Below are 23912 nucleotides of genomic sequence, written 5' to 3' on the forward strand. Positions count from 1 at the left end.
TTCCCTGATAAGTTAGGTTGTCTTGTACTGGTTCTCAAGTTACCATGTACCCTTCCAAAAATGCTGTTGAGATGAGGCTTAGACGTCTTTTTACATTTGATTAATGAATTTGTCTCTCAAGATTAAACAGTCAGATTAAGTATTGGTTTTCGTTCTTAGTTCTTCCTGAAGATTACTGAACGGCATTTTCTGCCAGCCCTGGATTTGTATAGGATCTGGAAAGGTCTGTTCCGTTGTTTCCGGAGAGAGTACGGCTTTATAATGAAAGATTGAGGTATTTCATGAGGTAAAGCATTTATCTCAAAATCAAAGGGTGTGACATCCTTAGTTTCACTTAAAAGTTTTCACTAGAACAATAGACCTTTTATTTATACGTGTGTGTATATATATATATATGTATATATATAAATGTTTATAAAACTGATTTTGAAAACTACCTTGTAAACGAGATTTTGACAGTTGTGCTCTTTGGAAGTGGAAAGTTTCTATCAGTGGAATGATGGAAACTTGCATTCTCAAATGCTGACTTGCACTTCAGGCACTCTTTGGGAGCACAGCTGCCACAATGTACATTGTGAAACTTACAGAAATCTTGAGAGCCGTGTACTACTATCATCATGTGGCTAAAAAGGTGGTGGTGGTGGGCTTTGGTCCCCTATGTGTGCTGGGTTTATGTCTTAATTGTGTGAGGAACAGCTGCTGCGATTCTTAGGAAAAAAAGGTGGCAGCAGAGCTATCAGTAGGCTGCTGCAGCCTCCTCCCTGGCTGTGGTTTAGGAGAAGCTGAGGAAAACGATAGCACAAAGCAAGCCCTGGGTCAGATCCTAGCCTGTAAGTGGTGGCTGGGCATCTCTGCTTCCTAAGTCGGTAACCTGACTAGTTCTCTCGAATCCTTAAAAATAAAAGAAGAAACACTGAAGGAAGTGTTTGATGCAATGCACACAGGACTGCTTACGTTTGTGGAACTAAAACTTGGTTTCAGGGTTGAGAATTTTTGAACCTAATGTATTACACACAGGAGGAGTAAGAATGTGGCGTCAATTAACACCTCAGTCCAAGAACTGTCCAGTCCAAGAACCTCAGAGCTTAATTTTCAACAAGGAGCGCAAGAACAAGAGCAAATAAACTAAAAATGCTCGGTGTTAGATACTTAAACATTCACAGGGTCTGTGATCCAGAAAAGGAGGTGTTTTCATACGTGTCCCTAGGTTCTCCCTGATGTCAAGGTGGGCAAGGGGTGCTTTTATCTTCTCCCCACCCACCTTTCTCTTCATCACCTTAAGAAGATGATTTGTGAATTTTTATATGCTTAGAGGTATATTCTTCATATACTTAGCGTAGTATTTTTTGGGGAGCCAAGGGGTTGTTGCTTTCCACTCCTTTCAGATGCTTCTCCGTAACTCCAGTATTTGTGTATGAATTCTTACGAAAAGTTAGTCATTGAGGCCTGAGACAGATTTGATAACACCACTGGCTTCTTCGCGAAGTCAAAGATACAGATAACAAAGAAATGGTCTACTTCTGTTGTAATATTCTTTACAACAGAGTTGTGTTTTACTCTTGAATTTTTAGTGCAAGCAATACTAAAGTACTACAAGAAGCTGTTGAGCACTCACTTCTTTATGTGGCTCCCAACTAAATTTATATGTGAAACAATGATGGCATAGTCACTTTTATAGAAATGCAGTAGCAATATAAATTTTTATTTGTATTCATCCAGAAGGAGTAAGCCTGTAGTTAAACTTCCAGTTTTCAGAGCTGTGTGATTCTGAACTTGTTTTTCTTCTATTTAACTTTGTTTCTAGCACAGATACTAATCTTCACAGTCTCTCTCATGTTTGGAAATTTGGCTACTACTGTTTCCCTTTCACATTTGTTGATGCCTTTTATTGTTATCTGGCAGGAGGAAGGATGAAAATGGGTGGTGAGAGCACAAGTATAGAACATCCCATCCATGTAAGGGTACCTAACATTTCTAAATGAAAGGGAGTGCAATGTAGCAACCAAAGCCAAATGTTTAATTTTGAACTGGTTTCCTTATTGCAGGCGGATTTTATCCAGAAAAGTGAGCTGAGGAGAAATTTCTGGCAGAAGATGAAAGAGTAGGAGGATATTTAGAGGAGTTTGGGAAGACTCAATTTTGTTCAAGCACGGGAGTTGAGAGTAGGAATAAAGGAGAAAAAGAGTCCAGCACTGCCAGGCAGTGTCGGTCTCTATTGGTTATATATTTCATTGATAGAAATGTAGGTTCTTGTAATGACTTATTTTTGGTTAACTGTTTGTATGGAACAAGTCAGATACTCCTAGTCTCTGCCTGGTGAAAGTTTGCTTTCAGAAGCTCACCTTCTGGAGCAGTGGAGAATCACGTTAGGGCTAACAGCAGTGCAATGACTTTCTAGGTTATCTGTGTAAGCGGTGTTAGAGCAGCTGACCCTTGAACCGAGAGGTAAGAGTTCAGTATCAAGTGCACTCCTTAGCTTGCTCACAGTAATCTGAGTTCTCTGGAGCACGTTCTACAGAACTGCTTGAATAACGTCCCTGTTCTGTGAATGGTGTTGCTTTTTGGTGCTGCCTTGTAGCCCTCCCCTTTGAGGAATTAACAGAGGCTTCCTGCTGTAGTCATGTGGCAGAGCATTCACAAGTGCTGTTTCTTCTGGAAGAGGAACTCATTCGAACTGGAGGAAGATATGTAAGAAATAATTTTCTTAAAATACATGAATGCTGCTAACGTTCCAGACCAAGAGCTCAGTCTTGACTTCAAATTTAAATGAATTTAAGATCTACAGGACAGGTTAGTTTGAAGCCTCTTTTATTGGGAAAAGGGGGATGGCTAGAATTTCACCTGCATTTGTCTTTTGGGAGTAGTAAGAGTTTTGACTCTGCAAAGTTATTAGCTCAAAGGGGGGCAGATAGCTTTAGGGGGAGACTCAGGCAAGCGTTTTTCACCACTGCGTATGCTTTTTGGGTTGTGCAGCATTAGCACAGCGGTCATTGATTTGACCGGCAAGTGACTTGTGATGTTGTAGCATGCAGTTACATCTCACACAAGATGCAAGAAGGTCTCTTCATTTAAATCATGCCTTCTCTGTGTACATCTTTTATCAGGAAATTAAAAAGATGGGTTTCTGAGTAACTGTCTTGGGTTGATTTTCTTCAGAACAACGGACAAATTTACACAGGAATAAATTTAATGGCATTAGCTGTCTTTTAATGAAATCTAATACAGCACCTTTCCAGCTGCCTCTTTGGTTACACACGTAAGCACAGAATCAAGAATGATGATATCTTATATCTAGCGATTATTTTAACCTGTAGCAGTCAAAGACCTTGCTTCTGGAAAGTAGCTTTCTGCCTAAGAAACTCTGTTCTAGATTTGGGCAATAGGCGTTAGGGTAACCATGAGCTCTGGTGAGATTCTGCACAGAATTCTGCTGTGAGAGTTCACTAAAGAAGCATTTGTCATTTGTCTTCCCCACCACCACACACACCTTTCTGTATCGGATAAAAATTTTGTTCCAGGCAATTTGGTAAAATAAATAAATAAAACCACAAGTGTAAGAATTTGTTCAGTATTTGAAAGAGCAGCAAACTGGAAAGCTCACAGGAACAGAGACTGGACAGGGACTTTAAAGTGCTTAGTTCTCTGTGAAATAGAAAGTTAAAAAATTGTTTTAATATACATATTTTTCAAAATATGTCATTAGGTAGATTGAATGAGGGTTTTTGTAAAGTGGTGGATAAATTGCTTAAAATTGTAAAGGGAGCATTGCCTAGAAATTAAAAATGTCCTCTTTTTATGCTTAAACAGCTTTTATTGGTGGGAATAAATGCTCTTTTGAACCGAAAAAAAACATCTCTTCCTCTTCCTAGTTAGGATATATGATTTTTCTATTGGGAACAGAAGGTCAGCAGTTCAATTTTATTTTCAGCATTTTATAGACAGTTTAAAGTGAAATCCCTGGAAAAGTAGGTAGCAGTGTTTCAGGGGATTAGCTGCAAAACGTAGCAATCTACAGTGATTCTGAGCTGTGTCCTTCTGTGTAGGATCAAGGTTAAACTTCTTACATTTGAGGACCGTTCTTTGTTCATACAGTGCGTAAATGTACTAGCCCTTCTAATGAAATATAATTCATACAGATCATTGAATGTTTGAGCTAAGGGAAGAGGAGAAACAGCGGAAGCAAATCATTCAAACACTTCCTTCTGAGTCCTTCAAGAAATTAAAGCGTGCGTCCTTTATAAAATTTCATAACCTTCGCCGTGTCCTAAGTGGCTGACTTGAAATTTCAAGGTGAGAGGGAAGCCTTATTGATGGTTGGTGTGAAAGTGAGACCATCAGTGCATGAGCGGCAGCAAGCTTAATTTGTTATTCCACAGAGCGTGTTTCGTCAGTCTGTCGTGTAGGTAATACGACCTAAATGTTGACTTTAAAACCAGTGTCTGTTTTTCTACGACTTTGTGTATTTGGCTTCCCGCACCCCGCTTTTGTAAGGGACCGGGGAGAGGTTTGTTTGGGAAGTGATTTCTCATGTTGTCTCATCTAGACACTTCGTGGGTGTTGTATTCTTCCAGGATATTCCCCTCTTTTCTATCTTGCTTTTGGTTTTCGGCTATTTTAGAATGTGCAAGTAGACTTAAGTCTTGTCTGCTGGGAGGAACGGGGGAGCTAATGGTCTAAACACCAGCAAACATTAAAGTTGTCCATATCTCTGACTTTCAGAAATAGCCATAAAGTAATTAGATGTAGAGCTTAGGGATATGGTTTAGTGGAGTACTTAGTGTTAGGTCGGAGGTTGGACTCGATGATCTTGAGGTCTCTTCCAACCTAGAGAAATCTGTGAATCTGTGAATCTGTAATTCTGAGTTCGGGCCATTCATCACTGCTGCTGTTTATAGAGCAGAGGCGAGGTCTTGTTGTCCACCCCCTACCCCCAAAAAAGTTTCCTTTAGCTAATAACCAGCTCAACTGCACCGAGTGGCTTTTCTAGAAGCGCTTTTAAAAGAATTCAGTAAAAGGTAAGCTGCTGCTCTTTTCTGTTGCTGTTGCCATATTTACCTAAGAGTAAGGCAGAGGTTGGGGTTCTGGTTGGTTTACTCTGCAGCCAAATAAGATCTCTCCTTCACATCTCCCTCGTGCTGCGTGCAGCTGAAGAGCCTGAAGACCTCCTCTCTGCACGGTGTGGGGTTGCACCACCGCTATCCAGAGTGCAGAAAAGCATTGCTCGTGATGGCAGTGCATTCAGAACAAAGCGAGAAGCAGCTCCTCGCCTGGTCGTGGAGGAAGTCACAGCAGAGCAGCTCAGCTGCAGTAGCTGCAGCTGCACAGGGCTCTGGGGGGGCGGAGGAGAAAGCCCCCAGCCCGAGGCACAGGGCCAGGCTTTGAAGGCAGGTGGGGAGAGCACAGGGGGCTGGGGGCAGAGGAAGCGATGGGTAAGAGGTGATGCGAGCTGGCTATCTGTGGTCGGAGATGCTTTAGTGTCAGACGTTGTTGGTTTTTTTTACTTTAAATTTATTTCTTGCAGCAGACTGAGACCAGAGCTAACTAAACTGATGCTCATTGTGTTCTCTGGTACATGTATATAATAAGAGGGACAGGAAGAGATGCAATTTTGTGTGGTCTTTAAGGTACGGAGAAATACCTACTTCCAAAAACGCCATCTGGGTTGGCTGAAGCACTTTTAAAGTCATCTAACTCCAAAAATACTGTGTCTTAGCATTTTCTGCCTGGTCTCGAGAAGATTGCTAGTAATGTCTGTTAATATTTGTTATGAAAGATTAACTAATAGAATAAAAATGCAAGTAAAGACAAATTTCTAAAGGAAAAAGAGAGACAAAACCACCAAGCTGAAATGTGGTGTTTTTTTTTTTTTTTGTTTGGATTGGTTGGTTTTAAATTCCTGAAGGTTGCCCTTGGGTGATGGCTTAATAGTAATCCCACCTGTAGGGAAAGACTTGAGATTGCTTTTTACTATAAACCCTTTGTCCTATGCATGGGTGACCATCCTCTGTTCTAGCTTAGCTAAGACCTGTGGGAGTGCTTTCTCCATAACTTCTATTATTCTTGTTTTGTTTTAAGCATAGGTAAGTTACAAGGCTCGGAACTAGTATTGCTGAACGTGTGTTAACGTAATGCCAACTTGTTCCTGTAGAATACCAGCTTTTGTCTTTTGAAATTTGAAATTTAAATCATCTGTCAGAAGCTAAAAATGAACACTGCCTACCTCACAATAGGCATGCTGTTCCAGAAGGGGCATAGAAATATCCTTTTCAGGTAAGACATCAGAAGATTTTTAGAACTTAGCCTTCCCAGAACAGCTTGGTGCTTATCACATAAACAGGAAAGGTAGTATTTAGCGTTATGTGTTTTAGAGTGTCATATTTGTTATGTGTTTGTATCTTGAAGTGTCCCGGACCAGGAAATTTTGGGTCATCGTGGTATCACTAATTGGAAAAAAAAGATAAATCTGAAATTGGGAAGATGGTGGTATGGAGGTTACAACGTGAAGCAGAGTGAATGCCCCATACGATTAGGGCATCGCTGCGTGAATTAATAGGAGGCTGGACCTCAGGTTTGTGTTCTTGGTTGTGGCCTGTCTGGTAACTGTCCAGGGTTTTCTCTCTCTACTTTCAGGTAGAGAAGGAATGCTTTAACCTGCTGCTTTTTCAAATAAATGGTACGAATTTATTCCCCACTCCCAGGGGTGAGAGCTGGGGGGCTGGATCCGGCCCCACAGGGTCCAGTCCCCCCGAGGCAGCCGTCCTTAGGGCCGCAGGCCTCACGCAGGGGGCGCGCGCTCTGCGGTTCGTGCTGCTCTTTCCTAAACGGGGAGTTCACGTGTTGAACGAGCATTTTGGTCTGTCCCTGCTCACTTCCTCTGGACGGACTGGTTCATGGGGCAGGCTTCACGAAAACATTGGCTGCAAGGCTTCTCTCAAACTCCTCTTTGCAGCGTGTTGTTTCATGAACGTGTATGAAGTGAGGCTTCGTGTTGTCGAGTGGTAAAAGGCCGCACTGGCTCCTTGGCAGGAAGGAAGATTTTTCTGGGTGTGTTTTGTTTGTATTCTTCTTTACTCCTTTATGCAGCTTTTTAAAAGGCTTCTAAACCACTCTTAAGGCAGAAAACAAGCTTAACTTTTGTGCTGTATTGGAGCAAGGCAGAAATTCGTTACCACCAAACCAGTCTTGAGGTTTCCTGTTTGCAGTTGTTTTGTAACCCAAGATGCAAGGCACCGTGGTGTAGCTGCAGCGTATTAGAGATGGGGACACCAGATACACGGTAGGGCAGAGAGGAGCAAGCGCTGGTTAAAAGCTGTCAGAGGCATCCGTTTGAAGAAACAAAAAACAAAACCTCACTGCACCGTGCCATTAAACAATAGATGGCAAAAAGAGGAAGAGGGTTCGAGATGTGTGTGGGCAGGGGTTTTGATAGCATCACAATAATGTTACTTAGCTAGCTTAGTTTCAAATTGCTGGTTGATTAAGACTGATCCTTCACTTTTTTGAAGATGCACAGCCCAATTATGTTTTAGTAAGAGCTGGCATATTAAAAAAAAGCACTTCCATAATCTTTAGAGCCGACCAGAAATGGATCATTGCAGTGAATAGGCCAAAAAAATCTCAAACGTAATTAACCAGTCCACCAGGTTGTATCGCCCTCCCTCAAGTATTTATCTGCAGTTATTCTTTTTGTTCTCCAGGTGACTCAAAGCTAAGTACTATTGTACTATTGTACCCGAGAGCAAGTGGCTCAGGGCCTTCTAGAAGCACTCGCGTTTTCTGCTGAGCCTTCCTGGGAAGTTATTCCCAGGAATAGGATCTGCCAGTCAGCTCGTGGATGTGGACTTAGGTAGATGCATAGACCTAAATCAGCAGCTGAAATGAAATATATATACATACATAATTTTTTAATATATATATATTAAAAAGTTTATATCGTTATGCCTGTCTTCCTGAAAGCCCTTTTAATAATTACTAACTGCACATCCGTAATGTGTTGATACTGTGTTTTTTGGGGGGATCCTTTGTCTCTTCTTTATTTTTCTGGAGTTAGACTTAAGCTGACTACTTGGCAGTGTTACCAAAGACATTCAATTTATGCTTTCAAATTAGCGGCACAGATTTAATTCTCTGGAACTTCTTCATAGCTCCAAATTTTCTTCAGAGTTGATACTGAAACTGTAAAAGCTTTGTGGGCAGTTCTGCTATCTTAGGGTGCGTTTGAGGATTAAGTGTTTAATTATTCTTACTATTTTTACTACCCTATTTAATGACAGAACAGAAAATAGTTGTCACTGTAGGATAATCCCATAGCGTAGAAATACATATTGAACACTTTTTTCTTAAATCATGTTTAATTTTTCTTAAAACATGTTTAAGAAACTTAATATTCTAATTTTATGTGAATTCTATTGCTAATGTTTAATTTATGCCAGACACATTTTAATAATGTTTTACAGTTCTTAGTTAGATGGACTGTACTTGTTTTGATACTTCAGTTTGCATTTCCAGAAACGTTTGTGCTTGTTGCTGTCAGACTTTTCTTTTATAAAAAAAAGTAGCATGGGGGAGGGGACACAGAAAATCTTCAGGGCTTTTGAGCTCATGTTTTTAAAAAATAGGCTGTCCTTTTGACCATATAATAGTTCTTTCATAAATGCAAAATTGTGAGAGTAGTTTAGAAAATGTAATAAAACATTCTTCCTTCAGAGTTAATCAACGTATTTACATCTTTGTTCACATTTATTCTTTACAGTTTCCATTCATCATTGTTTTCAGCTCTTGGAAACCGACCTCCTCCATAAAGTGTCAACTTCAGCTTCTATGGTTTGTGACTGTTTGGCCATCAAATGCACATCAAATTAAATTTAATGATAATCACTTGCACTTACTTAGCTATCATTTTTAGCTCAATAGTCAGTGCATCCTAATAAGACTTAGCATTGAAATATCCCTGAACTAATTGTCACATTTGCTTTAAAAGTCAGCAACTTTAGGCAGTCCAGGTATGTTTTTATACTCAACCATGGGTTCTGTGCTAGTATTTATCACTTTCCTCCATCCCCAGTCTGAAGCCTCCTTAAATTTCTGATTTGTTTTTTGTTTGTCTGCATATTTTATATGTTCAGATAGTATTCTAGGAACTGTTTCACTGCTTTCCAGTGAGATGTGTACATATTGGTATGTGTGTGAGATATGTATGAGGTTATTTATGTGTATATATATATTTGCAACAGGTATTGGTATCTGTAGTTACACTGTGATGCTTTCAGTATGCGTATAGATCGTTAAGCATTCAAATTCTGCTGTTCCTCGGTCACTAAATTAAAAGTATGAAGAGAGGTCTATGTTCAATTTCAGCTTTTTCTTAACTCTCCCTTTGGTAAAAACAATGCATCCATTGGTTTTAAATTTCCAGTTGTGAGCTTGTATTTCGATGGCCAGTCACAGTTCTTGAATTTAAAGCTTGAGATTGAGGGTTGCTGAGCTCAAGTCCAACAAAGCATCGACTGTGAGTCTCCATCGTGCTTTCTCTTCTACCCTGTTGCAGATTTTTCTGCTCAGGTATCTGTTTGACACCTCAAAACTGCATAGCCAGATGGTGAATGTTTGGTTGCTGTTTAGTTGAAACCTTCTTTAGAGAAGGAAGTGGGGGAAGTATCCTTGTTATAATTTTTGTTGCAGTGACCTCTTTCCAAAGAAATAATGTCTCCTGAGGTTGGCTGACACACATTATATACAGTATTAAAGTGTTAAGCTGCGGAAGCAGCTAGAAAAGGTGGCATTTATGTGATCCACCTCCACTTCTCTGAGCTCCAGCGAAGAGCTGTCGTGACAAAGCATCCAAAGGGTTTTACCAGTTTCAACAAAGGGCTGCTATTTGCTGTAATTTGGGTCGGCTTGTTTACTCTTTTTAAGCTTCTGCATTTTGAGACTATCTTGTAGCAATCGTTAGATATCTAACATTGTGCTTGTTTTATGTTAACTTTGGCTTTTGCATGAAGGAGATGGTATTTTCCTGGTTTTCCCCAAACATACATACTTTAAACATCAGAAATGCTACACTACTGGAAACAGCTAACAGCATGTCCAAAAAGTGTATTCTTTTTCACAAGTTTTCATTTGAATTTGCTTTTCTGTTCTTTTTAATTCCTTCTGAATTTGGTCTTTGGTGCTTTCCTGATCCTAAAGATCTGAGTGAAACTTAATTCTCAATGTAGAACAGCACTTTATTGAACCCCTTCTGCATGGAATGGCTGGTTTATCCATCCAGGTGCACATATAAAACAAACAAACAAAAAAACACACATGCAACAAATAAAACAACTTTAAGTGAAGATGAAGCTTCAAACCTCCTGAAGCAGTAGGCAGGCTCGAATAGATTGCATCTTCATAAATAGGAAGGCTTCAGTGTAATAAAGTATATATCAGATGAAGTGATACAATAAAAGTTATTTTATTAATTACTGAATATAGCAGGCCCATCCACTTACTGTGAAAGAGTCCCTGTTGGAAGAAGTGTTTTGAATGTTTATTTTCCACAGCTGTGTTGCCTTGGAGGACCAAGCGTTGCTCATTTGCTGTGGCCTGTGAAAGAGGAAATGAGGGGACAGCGTGTGGCTGGGCCTTCGGTACCACAGGGTGCAGGTTCAAAACCCAGTTTCAAAGTTTCAGGTTGGGAGAAGGGGAGGTTGTTCAGCCCTCAGGTCTTAGGGAAAACTCTGCTGTTTCATTAGTTATCTTTTCATTCTGCAGAGACCCAAGAGAATTTACTTAATATTGTATAGTGATTGTCTTATGTACATCAGCGTCACCTAAGAGCCTCTGTACCAGTTAAGCATAATGCCTCTCTTTTCTTAGGAGCACATCCAATTCCAGAACAGTCTGTTATATGCATTGTCACCACCTATTAATAGAATTTTTGCTTGTTCCCTTGCTGAGGGATTACATTTCAGGCATTACTGTCAGTCATTTTTCAGTCATGTTCCTTTTTGCAAACCGAATCGTGCACAGGGGGAGAGCAACCGCTTCTTTTCTCAGGGTGCCTTCAAAGCTCAGCCGTGCCTCCTGCGCGTGCTGTCCTTGCTAACCCTGTGTGTCCCTGCACGGCCCCCAGCCTTCCTCCTGGAGGCAAGAGAAGGTGATGTTTTGCTGCCGGTTGGGTCCAGGAACTCAGCTGGTGGCACTCTGTGCCTGTGTCAGGCTCAAGCAGAAGGTGCCTGTTCAAATGGCATACCGGAGTGGACCCGTCTCTATTTATCTTTGTGGAAGAAACCCATTATCCCTGTCTGGAGAGGAAAACAAAGAATCCTGGCCTGGGGAGCTCTGTAGAGAGTGAGATCTGTGTAACAACTTTAGGAAGTTTTATATTGATGATGCTATCAACTGACCAAGTAATTTATTTCATATGACAAATCACTAGTAGTTTTACAAGTTTGTGGGAGGGAGCAAATTAAGTTCCTCTATGCTGAAGTTCCCACAAATAGTGTTGCTTCCATGGTTCAGTGCTAAGAGCATTGGTTCCAAAGACTGTAAGGGGATGGTTCTTTTTTTTTTCTCCCTCAACACTGTTAAATTCTTGAACCACTGATAGTTATTGGATGTCTCCTCTTTTCCAGGTTTTCCTGTGATAAAGTCTGTGCAGGAGCAGCAGTATCAGGTGTTCGCCTTGTTCTGCCATAGGGTTAGCTAACGTCCCTCACCTGTTTGAGCAGACTTAAGTACAGTCTATTTAAAACTGACTTTAACTTGGCTGGGATTTTGTTCACTGCCATCCTAGCCTAGCAGAGTTTCCAGCCTCACTCTCTCCCCCAGGGATGTATTTGTGTTACAACATTTGCATGTGGGCTTCTGGAGTAGTGCAGCTGCCACTGAAGGAGGACTTTGTCTCCTAACCAAGCCATCAGCTGGAGAGAAGAGACAAAGCTGTTTGAAACAGCTGAGCTCGATCCAATGCTTACACGCAGGTATTCCTAGCGTTGTTGCACTTTTTCTGGAAACCGATTCAGAACCACCCACATTTAGGAACAGAGTGGAAATTCTGGTAGCTGTTGTTTTTATGCATGAATTAGAAATCCATTCTCAATAACTCATTTTTTTTCCATCTCACTTTTGCTTGTCTTCCTTCCCCAAGGCGTGTGTTTTTCTGTAGCTGCCAAAAGCTGCTCTTTTACTTCTAGCTAAATAATTTTTTTAAAAAATAATTTTCTTGTACCCAAAGACATTTTCCGTGACATTTATACTTCAGTAAGTTCTGTCTTCAGTTCAAAGACTGCAGCTCTTTTAGTATCGCACAACATTGTGCCGGAGTTCGCTGTTGAGGTATTTTATCTTTGGTTTTATCTGCTAGTGGCTGCTTGGGTGAAGCACGGTGCAGATGTTACCTCTCGAGTTAGCTGCTACCTTAGGAGCCATAGACACAGAAGCTCGTGGAAAGATAACTTGGAATTTCGATGGTAGCATTGATAGCATTAATGAAATTGCCATTATAGTGGAGTTGCTTGAGGTCCCCTTAAGAAAACCACTTGTCATTTCAATGCAGTACCCACTGGTCAGAGTTTTCTCCTGCAAAGCTTTGCAGTCATTCTTTTCACTTTCTCCATGCTTCGGTTTTAACTTCTGGCTATAATCTCCAGAAAGAAACATGGTGTATTTTCTAGAGAAATCGGGTTTAAACAGCCTCGTTTTCTGGGAAAGAGATAGTTTTTATTTTTTGGACTCTCACAGCTGTGTTGGGGATATAACCAAAGCTTGCCTGGTTGCTCTTGTGTTTCAGTGCTTAGGCCTGGCCAGTAAGGGATGTGCTCCCGTCCAGTTGGAAGCCTTGCCGTTTACCACTCGTTTTTGTTGTTAGAGCTGGATGCCATCTCCAAAAGCCCTTGTCTGCTAAACAAGCTTGGCTTTAGCTTTTATAGTCCATGAATATTCAGTGAAAGCACAGAACTGGTGGTTTCCAACTGATCGGTTCCAACATTTTGGCAAATACAGGGGTGGTAAAACCAAGTAGCTTACCAGCCCTGCTAGCAGTGGAGGCAGAAGAGGGGTTGGAAGTGTTACGTCCTGTAGCTAATACAGAGATCGCCTTTTGAAGGTCTGGGTTGTGGATGCAGTAAGCTAAAAACCCAAGGCCACACACACGCTTTTTAAAGCAAAACAATCCTTTGTAGTGAGAAGTGGCTATGTCGCATTTGATGAACTCGGAGTTGCTTGCATAGGTATTTCAAAGCTTTTTATTGGTGCTTTCTGAAGTGCGAGATGCTGTCATATCTGATGTGAGGAGGAGGTTTGGTAATTCAGCGTTAGGACTTGTGAGCTTTTTGCAGAGGAACGTGCCAGAAGCTAGCATGCTCCTAGCAGTAATGGGTTTTCTTGATATGAAAGAGTCATGTTAACATTAGAGTCTGCGGGAACTGGTTTTGATTGTGCAGTCTAAAAGCAATATACTGAAGAATTTTTGCCTTCTGAGTGCATGTTAAATTTATATGGAACACTCAAATGCTTTGGAAGATTGCATTGTTTTTTGTTCCTTACATTTTCCCCCAGATCTAGTTATGTCGTTGCTTCTAATCCTTTGTTTGGCACATTGCTGTGCGGCAGAAACATTTCAAAACCATTAATTCTGCAGCCCCTCTCCTGGAGAACAAATGTGTCCGTATTCACTTACAAGGAAATCTTAGCTCTGCAAATGTCACAGGAAGAACTGGATTGTCCTCGATGGAGCAAGTCGAATGAAGCAACCCTAAGAAAGTAACTTTAAGAACTTTAATACTGATCCCTCACATTTAAAAGAAAAAAGAAAAAAGAAAAAAAACACAAAGTAAACCCCTCCACATGTATGCAGACAGCTTTAAGTGGACAAATGTTTAACTGCAGATGTACGATGCATTTTGACCCTTTATAAAAAAGGAGTAATTCCTGTCTACTGTTGGGTAGAGATGCTTGTGCCATTAACATGAAGCAAAACCCAGCTTGCTTTACTGAGTTGGGCTGTGTATGAGCATGCCACCTGAGAAACTTGGCCTTCCTACATTTCTACAGATGCGAGGAGTCTGCTTGTGATGTGATGGCAGTTCTCATTCAGAGTGGCAGTCCTGTGTAACGCCAAGCTGGAGCTGTGGAAATCAGGCAGCTTAGGGCCCCTGTCCCGAGGGAGTTTCCAAGGACCCTATAGTTGACCTCATCAGCCCTGACACATGTTTTTTCTTGCGCTTCTCTTCTGTCCTTGCCCAACACTCTGGGGAAAGCTCAATGACTCTTACAGCAGCGGACAACTCAGGGATTTTTTTAGCTTTAGAGGAATGGGAGGAGTTTAAGAGTTTTCCATTGGTCACTAGTGCAATGTTATGCCTAATGTGTTATTTTTAATTAACAGATTGTAATACGGATAGATAACTTCAACCTGCCTGTGTTGTGAAAATAACCATTTTAGAAGCAGAACCTGTGTGGGAGCACCATCAGCCAGCTGCACTGTTAGTGCTCGCTTTCTTCACGTTCTCCATATCCCCAGGAATAGTGCGAATTGACCATTTTACAATTGCCGAGATAAAATGAATCGATCTAGTTTGGAGAGAGAGTTTGTATTGACGGCAGCGGCATCCAGCACACGCTTGATTGCAGTCTCCCCATGGCTACATCAGCGCATCGATCTGGAGGCTATCTGCCCACTGCATGCGAGTCAGAAACCAGGGTGCTTTATGGGAGACGGCGTTCCAGAGCTCAGGCTCTCCTATGTCTTTGTCAGTGTCAGACAGCGTTACTGTTTTAGGGGGGGATTTTTTTAAGGGTATAATGATTTTTCTTGTAAATATCACAATTCTGTATGCGTACGCCACAGTCATTTTGAACGGAAAGACTTCTGTTTCTTCTTTCCTGTTCAGAACATCACAACTTTTTGAATTCATTTTGGGGCTGTCAGCTGCGTAGACCCATACTCAAATTGTGTTTTTAACTGCTGTATGTTCCTCTGCGTTTTTTGTTTGGAAGGGGAGGAAGTGTATGTGTGTACCTACAAATTGCAGAACAGAATGCAATATCACTTCTGAATAGAAGTGGTGTAACTTACATGCTGAACAGAACAATTTCTGAATGAGGTTATGGATTTTGAGTTCTCTGTCAAGTAGACTATTAGAGTGTCCATGTTTACCCTAGGTTAGTGGACTGGTAAGGATTAGGCAGCAAAGTCAAATCATGCTAAAAAGATCCTTGGAGATGAATAATTCAAAGTAGTCTGGAATCTGCTTCTACTAAACTGTTATTTATTGCAAATGCACAGCTTTCCCTTTTAAAAAAAGTAGTCTGCTACACTGATTTTCAAATAAATTCTCATCTCCCATCTCTTTCCTGACCTCCTCCTCCACCCCCAAAAGCAAACAAACAAAAACCCAGCAATCAGAAAACTTGAAGCAACTTCTCAGAAGAAAAAAAAGATTTAACAAGGAGTGGTTGAAGGAATTGGGACTGTTTAGTGGAGAAGAGGAGGCTGAGAGGAGACTTCAATGCTCTCTGCAGCTACCTGAAAGGAGGCTGCAGCGAGGATGGTGTCAGTCTCTTTTCTCAGGGGACAAGTGATAGGACGTGGGGAAACAGCCTCAAGTTGCACCGGGAGAGGTTTAAATGGGATATCAGGAAGAATTTCTTCATGGAGAGGGTGGTCAAGCGTGGGAATGGGCTGCCTGAAGAGACGGTGGAGTCCCCATCCCTGGAGGTACTTGAGAGATTTGGGGACGTGGCGTTAGGGTACACGGCTCAGTGATGGGGCTCAGCAGGTCAGGTTGATGGTTGGACTTGGTGGTCCCTAAGGTCTTTTCCAATCATGATGATTCTGTGATCCTAATTTATGGGATAAAAGTAACCCTGTTCTGGTTGGCATTACAATATGCTGGAATGTCGGCGGTACTGGCCTGGGACTCCTCTCTTCCTTGCTCGCTGTTGTGCTCGCTGATTGTCACGGAGCTGCTCTGTTCCTGGCAATTACCTGATGCGTAGGAAACTGTGGAGGCATGCGGATGACAAATAGCTTCTGAAAAGATAGTTCTTGCTACAGATAAGTCAAAAAAGACTATTTGTTCAGTCTTCTCTGGCACTCTGGAGAAGTTTAGGGTAGAGAAGAAATGGCAGCAGGTCCCAGGAAAATGCAGTGGGTGCTCATCTTGGCAGCAAAGCAGAAGCAAAGGCTTCTCCTAAAATGGCACTTGTGTGCTGCCTTTACAAGATGATTTGGACAGAGGCTTACTGAAACAGTACCCTCTTGGTGGTAGAGACTTCCCCACTAAAACACATTACCCAATGTATTGAATACTGAAGTATTTTTAGCTTCCTACTTAAAGATGGATAACTTTAAATGCAGAAAAATTCTAAGTAATATGTCTGTTTGACTGTGAGTATAGGATTTATGTATTAAGTATGAAAACTAGGATGGAAGGAAATACATTTTTGGAATACTGCTATATTTTTTTTCTCAAATCAGAACTTCGAATGCTGGGTTTGGGATAGTTTTATAATGCATATAGCAAAAACTGAATGGGGATTGTAACTTACACTGTGTTAATATGTATCTGCATAATATTTCATATACAGCAAAGATCTTATGACTAGACTTCATTATCAGGGTGTTGTCATATTTCAGTGGCAGAAAAAGCAAGAAAGGTCATCGGGACTTTCCTTATCTTTAAAGCTTCTGAGATTTTTTTTCTCTGTATGGCTTTCTTGTTTTCCCTTCCCTTTTCTTGCCTATTTCAGAAGAGCTTGAAAAATTTGAGCAAGAGTTGCATGATGTAATTTATTGATGAACATGTTCCATTATTTTGTTGCAGAAGGACTCCATGAAAGATGACAGAAGAAGTTATTGTTATTGCAAAGTGGGATTACACTGCACAGCAGGACCAAGAACTTGACATCAAGAAAAATGAACGTCTTTGGCTATTAGATGATTCGAAGACATGGTGGAGGGTAAGAAACGCGGCCAACAAAACGGGATATGTGCCATCAAATTATGTGGAGCGAAAAAACAGCTTGAAGAAAGGTTCTCTGGTTAAAAATCTAAAAGACACATTGGGTAAGTTCTTTTATTTTTTTGGAATTTTAGTTGGCTTGCTGAGCTTCAGATTGGCAATGTGCATATAAATATTTTTAACGTCCTTCTTTCCTTAGGTGAAATGTTGGATGACTGAGGGGGGAAAGGAAGGAGAGAGTGGGGGTGGGGAGAATGGTGTGGTCTCTAACTGGTTTTCTCACATCACATCCAGGAGAATGGTATTTTACTTCTGTTCCAGTTTGTCAGAGGTTATATATTTTCAGTGGCTGAAGATCAGTGTTTTCATTGAGATACAAACTGTGGAGTCCTCTCCTCTCATGCCAAGTCTTCTCAGAAATAAAAAGGTGTAGATGGGTTGTTCAGCATAGCTGTCATAGCAAAGCCAAGTCACTTCACGAATGGGGTTATGTAGTGTGGCCGTGCACAGTGTCAAGGGGTTCTGCTTCTGTGGTCTGAGATGACAATCATTCTGCTTACAAGTTGTTAATATGTACTGCGTTTTGTATTTGCATTTATTTTTTTCATGACAGTGTATCATCTTATATTATAACATACCTTTCAAAAACATTGAGTGTATTTAGAAGAAATGTATTTGAAAGTCAGGTGAAATGAGTTTGATCTTTGATTTTGCAATGATTTTGTGACTGAAAAATAAAGGGCTTTGCATAGGGCTGGTGACAGTTAAACGTAGTGATAAGTGGTTGTTTTACATATAGAGGCTAAAAATCCTGCTGGTGGTGTTTAAGGATGTAATAAATAAAACAGTGTACCTGGAGGTGTTTTGGAAATGTTTTTGCATGTGTTTGGATTTCTGCCTGTGTTTTGCAAACTCTTATGTAGGGAAAACTCATTCTGCTGCATTTTTCTGTAGAAAATATCAGCTCATTAATAGAAAAATAGTGGTTGGATTGGACTTCTTAGGAAATGAAAAGGTTCACTTAAAAGTAACATGGCAATAGCTCATGCAGGTTTACTTTGGGTGTCAAGTGCTAGTGTTGTTGTCCAACAGCTTAGATTTCTTGTTCACTTTGTCATTATCATGTCCTCCATTGCTGAGCTGCCGTGAAGCATATGGAAATCGAGGACAGCAGAATGGGTGGCAGGCAAATGAGGCTATCACCAAATGTACGGTGGTAATATTTAAAACAATAGACCTTTCTGCAGTTTTTTCTTGTGATGTGTTCATTAAAATGCCAGAAAATGTGATTATGACTCTCCGAAGATTTGTATGAAGAATAAGCTCCAACATAAGTTAACTAGTTGAAATGCAAATCCCAGTTTTGATTTTAAGCTCCTTTACATGGACTTAGCTTATTTAAAATATGTGTGTGTGTACATATGTGTGTATATATTGTCTGAAGTTATTTTATGTACCAGTTGCATTTCTGTTGTGATAACGCATCAAGTGTTAGAGTAAAATGTGGAGAGCATTTACCTGATGAAAACGAACACATTTTTTATCTATATCCAAGAGCAATGTGTTCCTCGGTTTCTTCTCTTTCCTGTGAAGGAGCGCAGAAGTGTCCTAGCATGTGGTCACGTTTACCCCTTTGACCCTAAGAGAGGTGCATGCTGCAGGGTGCTTTGTTGCGTTACGGCGGTGACCAGCAAAATGGCGCGAGAAGAGCCTTGGTGGTTTCGTGTCCGAACCTTCCCTCGTGTCACGTCTTTAACCCTCAGCCCTCTGAGTGTAGCTGCACAGCCTTCTAAGTTCTGAAGGACCGCAGCTGCAATCTACCGATTCTCCTGTGCTTGTAATTTTATCTGTGTGTTAAGTTTATTCAGTAGAGGCCGAAAAAAACATAACAGCAGAGGCCAGGGTTTTTCTTTTGGAGTGACCACGTGTACCTGCTAAGCGTAGGGAGTGCAAAACAGCTCTCGTGCTACATCCTGTGATGGTGAGAAACTGCCTTAGCCATACGTAGCCCACAAGTTGGCTCAAGTTAAACGTGACATCCCCTCACACACAGAAATGCAGATGCTTGAGTTTTCTTTCTTTATGGTTTTAGTAAAGTGAACTGCTTAGCATAACGAAACTTAAATCTGTGCTGTGTGCCAGACACATCTGTACAATTTTCTTTTTACCTTTCCTGAGCTGAAGTCCACCAGTAAATCTTACTGTACAGCAAGACAGGCAAGACTTAAGGACTAATTTCCCATTCAGAATGAGGAGAGTGCATGTCCTTCCTTAGAGGATCCTTTGTTCAGAGTGAGCAGCAAGAATGTGCTTTTTTGTGCTTTTCTTTTCCTTTTTTTTAATTGAAGACTAATGTTTGATCTAGTGAAGCAGTTTTGGGAAGTTTTGCTGAGTCCAAGGAAACAAATTCTCAGGTTCTCCTTAGAGGAATATGTCTAGCGCCTCTCCTAAGATCACAAGAAAATTCACGTTTAAAAACCGACTGACCCAGCACGGATGGGAATGGTGGTCATGGGTGTCAGTCCTTGCGCCCCAGCAAGTGGTTGTGCCCTGGAGATCTGCTTCTCCTGACCTCATCCTTAATTTATAGCATTTCTTTGTATTTAAACACAGTTTGTGTGAAAGCACTGTTACCACACAAGTGATGTAGTGCATTGTCCAGTATAGCACAGACCCATAGAATGGTTTGTGTTGGAAGGGACCTTGCAGACCACCCAGTTCCAGCCCCGTGCCATGGGCAGGGACACCTCCCACCAGACCAGGCTGCCCAAAGCCCCATCCAGCCTGGCCTTGAACACCTCCAGGGATGGGGCAGCCACCTCATACATTTGCCTGTAACTATTTGCCAGTCGTACGGTTATCCACAGCAATTACCGGTGGCTGATTTATACTTCCCAGTTTTCAGTAAATATGAAAAGCGCCAGTCATAGTTCAAATTGTGAGAGACCCCATAAGATCTATGGCTGTTTAATTAATAGTCTCCGTAGTTGGCTGTTGAAGATGCATCAGCTAAGCAGTTCTTAATCCGTGTAATGTGTGTTCTGATGAAAGTTTATGGCACCAGTTAATACATCGGTGTCTCATATAGAAAAAGCCAAGTGCACTACGAAAGTTTTATTACCTCTGTGCAGTTGCCTTTATCAGGAAAAAATTTAATCTCATCAGAGAATTAACTCATGCATGTTTGATGATAAAAACTGATTTTCCTAAAACTGTTGACTGTCATTAATTGAATTTCAGACCCTTAACACTTACTAATGGAATCCCATCAGCTTTACTGTTGTTTGGCTTGGGTTTCAGGGGAGTGAATGTACCTGGGTCATGCAGCTTGCTATTTTAAAATACCTCCCTTTTTTCAGCACTGTGGTAGTCTTCTGGAATTTCCCTTGTACTTCAGCATCTTGCAAAAAGACTATCAGCAAATAAAACGCCTTCAGAACCAGCTCTTTTAAATGTATCAGATGCAAATTAGAAGGCTGATTAACACTTGTTGGCATACATTCGTTAAATCAGTTACTTCTGGACAGAAAACCAGCTCACTTCATATCCCAAATGACCCCCAGTAATTTCTGACAAGATATCCTACTCTTTTTGCAAAACAAGAGCCTTTTATGCACCACTAACCTTTTTTCCTCCTTCTAAGGGCTTACCCTGTTATTTTCTATCTTCTTTTAGTCCAGCCATCGGGGAAATTTTCCAAAGATTCTCTCTTTCATTAAATGACTAAGAGATTTCAAGACTTGTGATTTTTATGTTGATGGTTGTCTGTTTTCATCATTTTTCTGTTTGATATTACTTCTGTATTCTTAAATCTCTTTCTCAAGTGAACTCTCCTACACACATAGCTACAACTGACCATTTTAATTAAGGAAATGTAGAGTATAGGCCACCTACTAAGTATTTTAAATGATTTAACTTCTCATTCCCTTTTCTGTCTTAATTGAGTAATGCTGAGAGTAGAAAGTTAATGGCAATTTAGCCATGTCAAATTACTGTCTTCTGTTTGCTCATATTGAATGAAATCTGGTAATTATTACTATTCTTTAGGCAAAAGCCAGCTTCCAGGCCTGTGATTAAAATTTCATTTTCATTCATTGTAATGAAGTTTAAAATAGTTTCCTCGCACAGTATTTATTCTGCGGGGAGGGTATTTCTTATACGTTTAAGTTAAGTCATACTAAGCAAGAGACCTTCAGCACACATCTTCCAAACTGAGATCTTCTGTAATAATTATTCCCACGCATTGGAAGGTTAGAAGGGATCCTGGTTCTGGTTGGATCCGAATGGGTGTTTGCCAGTGCCACCCCAGAGCTGCCTCCAAGTTCTCTGAATCCACAGCCACAAGATCCCTTTTCTGTGGCATCAGTGATCTGCATCTTCTGGTTCATCTCTGTCATTCTGAATAGAACCATTACCTGAAGAAAGCAAAAATATTTAAGAACTTACTTGCTTGTGTAAGCAAAAAAAACACTTCAGCATTTTTTTCACACATTTACAGATCATTTTCCTAGCAGCAGTACAGCTCCTCAGACAGCAGCCTGCCAAAAGTGAGTGATGAAGGGGGTCAAGAAGCATTGTGCCAGTGTTTCGTGTGAATCCATGATTTTCTGTCCAATACTTTTGCTTCACAACCAGTGCTGTAGGCTTGTAGTTTCTTAAAGGTGTCTCACCTTGCTCCCTTTAATAAACAGTCAAATAAAAAAACCCTTAAAGGATTTTTTTTTTTTGGTAGTTTTAATGTATTGTTTTAACAGATGCCCAGCAAAAGAAAACAAAGGTTTATTAAAAGGCAGTGAGATTGGACATCACCATTACAGGACAAGTGTATGTGGTATGTGTAGGAACAATAGAGACATGCTAGGGATGAGTGTTGATAATGAAGGCAAATAAGTCGTCTTGTGAAGATGTCATGGAAGTGTCCAAGTTGTCTGAGAGACTCCTCAGATTTCTTCTTTACTCAGCTTACATATTTCAGCAAAATGTTTCAGTAACTTTTTTTGATTCAGTTCACTCAGGATGCCGGATGTTTCACATGGAAAGTAAGAATTGCCAGACGAGATGTAAAGCACAGAAAACCTTGCATCACCGTTCCGTGTGCGTTATTTCAGCGTGTTGGGAGTGTACAGGACAATTTCCTGTGTTTGTCAACCTCCGGGTTGTGTACCCGTGTCAGTTTGGAGATCTGTGCATCAGTTCCCGAGTGCTTATATATCATCATTTCTAGAAATCGTTGGTTTTACACCTCTCCCCTCCCCAAATTGTTTTCCTTTATATATATGTATTTATTTAAAAAGCTTTTTTTCCACGTGTATTCTTAACATTTTCCCTTATGAGGGCAAATTAATACAGCCTTTACTGGGTCTTTCTGGAAACTGCCAGGGGAAGTTTTTTTTTTTTTTTTTCTTAAAACAACCTCATTTTAGTAAAATGTAGAAATACAGAATAGGTCATTTCTAATGCATTACTTTCTTTAACACTGGAAAACACTGCTGATTAAGAGGCTTGGCGTACTTCCTTTTTTAGTACAAATATTTCAACTCAAAGCTAAACCATTGCCATGAAATCTAATTCCGCAAATATGTCATCAGCCTTTAACTTGTGTGGGGGTCAGTCTTTATTTCTTGTTTTGGCTTTGAGGATATAAAAAACAAACAAACAGGAAAAAAATGAACTCTTAGTGTCCAAACTTGGGTAGTTCTGGCATGTTATGTCCTACTTTTTTTTCTTTTCTACCCAGATTCTGACAGATGCCAGCAGCAGCCGAAGGTTTTTTCAACTAGCACATGCCCAAGATTATTTTTTTTCCTGTTTGATTATTTCTAGTTAGGCTGCTGTGTTTTAGCCACAATACCTTACAGAAGTTTGACCCTTCTTGACTAAAAGGTTTCAGAAAATATCCTCCATCTGTAGTTAAACCTCATGTAAAAATTTGTTGTCTTACCTGATTTGCTCTAGCTTCCATTTGGCTGTCACTCTCCATAACTCCTTCCCCTAGATTTAAGAGCTATCTACTAACAGAAAGCTCTTCTTTGTTCAAGGTTGTATTCCGACATTCATGAAATCACTCCTAAATCTTTTATTGAGTCCTGAAATTAGATTACTACTTAAGTATTTCATTGGTGAAATTTGCTTGCTTGACTTTTCCCTGTTGTGTTTCTTACCTGAACGTTTTCCAGTTTTTCAACACTATTTTAAAAAGTGTAATCATGAGAAATGCACGCAGTATTTCTGTCACAGGCCTGGCTATAAATTGTCTTCCATAAACTCAGCTTGATAAATTTGTGGTCATTTATCTACAAACTGCCATAGCCCTATTAGCTGGAGTATCACAGAAAACACATTAAATTAGCAATATGACAGGATGGTCAAGTACTGCTTTGAAAATATTTTTATTAGTTCTTAATAAGCTGTCTTCAATTCCAATATTTTCTGGACACCTGGTAAAATTTACTACAGAATAAAAAATGGTGACTATAAGAATAAACACATTCTTATTGTATAATAAATTCATTTGCGTATATCACAGTCTCTTAAACCTTGCAGAGCTCGTTTTAATAAAAACAGCCCTGCCTTATAAGACAAACATGAGTTATTTTATTCTCTTCAGAACTGAGCTCCCAGTGTTGTTGGACTTCCTTGTTGCAGACGTGTAAGAAGTGATAGTCTTTCCACTCAAGAGCAGGCATTTAATAAATCTGATCTTTTAAATCAAAACAGCATTCTGATTTTTCTCTACAGAACGTAGCTGGTTGTCAAGTTATTAGTCATCTATGAAGATTTCAAAGAAAGAATGATAGGAAGTCTTTTGTTTAGCCAAGCATGCGATGCTGTTTCCCACAGCCTTCTCCTGGAGAAGCTGGCTGCTCGTGGCTCGCACGGATGTACGGCTTGCTGGGGAAGAAACTGGCTGGATGGCGGGGCTCAAAGGTCATTGTGAATGAAGTGCAGTCCAGTTGGCAGCCAGTC

General features: G+C 40.5%; 1 protein-coding gene across 3 annotated transcripts in view; it reads left to right on the plus strand.

The window, feature by feature from the left end:
• NCK2 (NCK adaptor protein 2) overlaps positions 1-23912 on the plus strand; it is an 85247-nt gene that overhangs the window by 38176 nt on the left and 23159 nt on the right. For 2 of the 3 annotated variants that reach the window (XM_083819371.1, XM_083819370.1), the window contains one exon: positions 16809-17050. In XM_083819371.1, coding sequence (XP_083675497.1) covers positions 16825-17050 — 226 coding nt within the window. In that variant the 5' untranslated portion in view covers positions 16809-16824. Of the gene's footprint in view, positions 1-1135; positions 2791-16808; positions 17051-23912 lie in introns of those variants that run through there. The other variant, XM_083819372.1, reaches the window with a different exon arrangement.

This window comes from Anser anser (assembly GCF_964211835.1).
Source record: "Anser anser genome assembly, chromosome: 1".
NCBI classification, from domain to species: Eukaryota; Metazoa; Chordata; class Aves; order Anseriformes; family Anatidae; genus Anser; species Anser anser.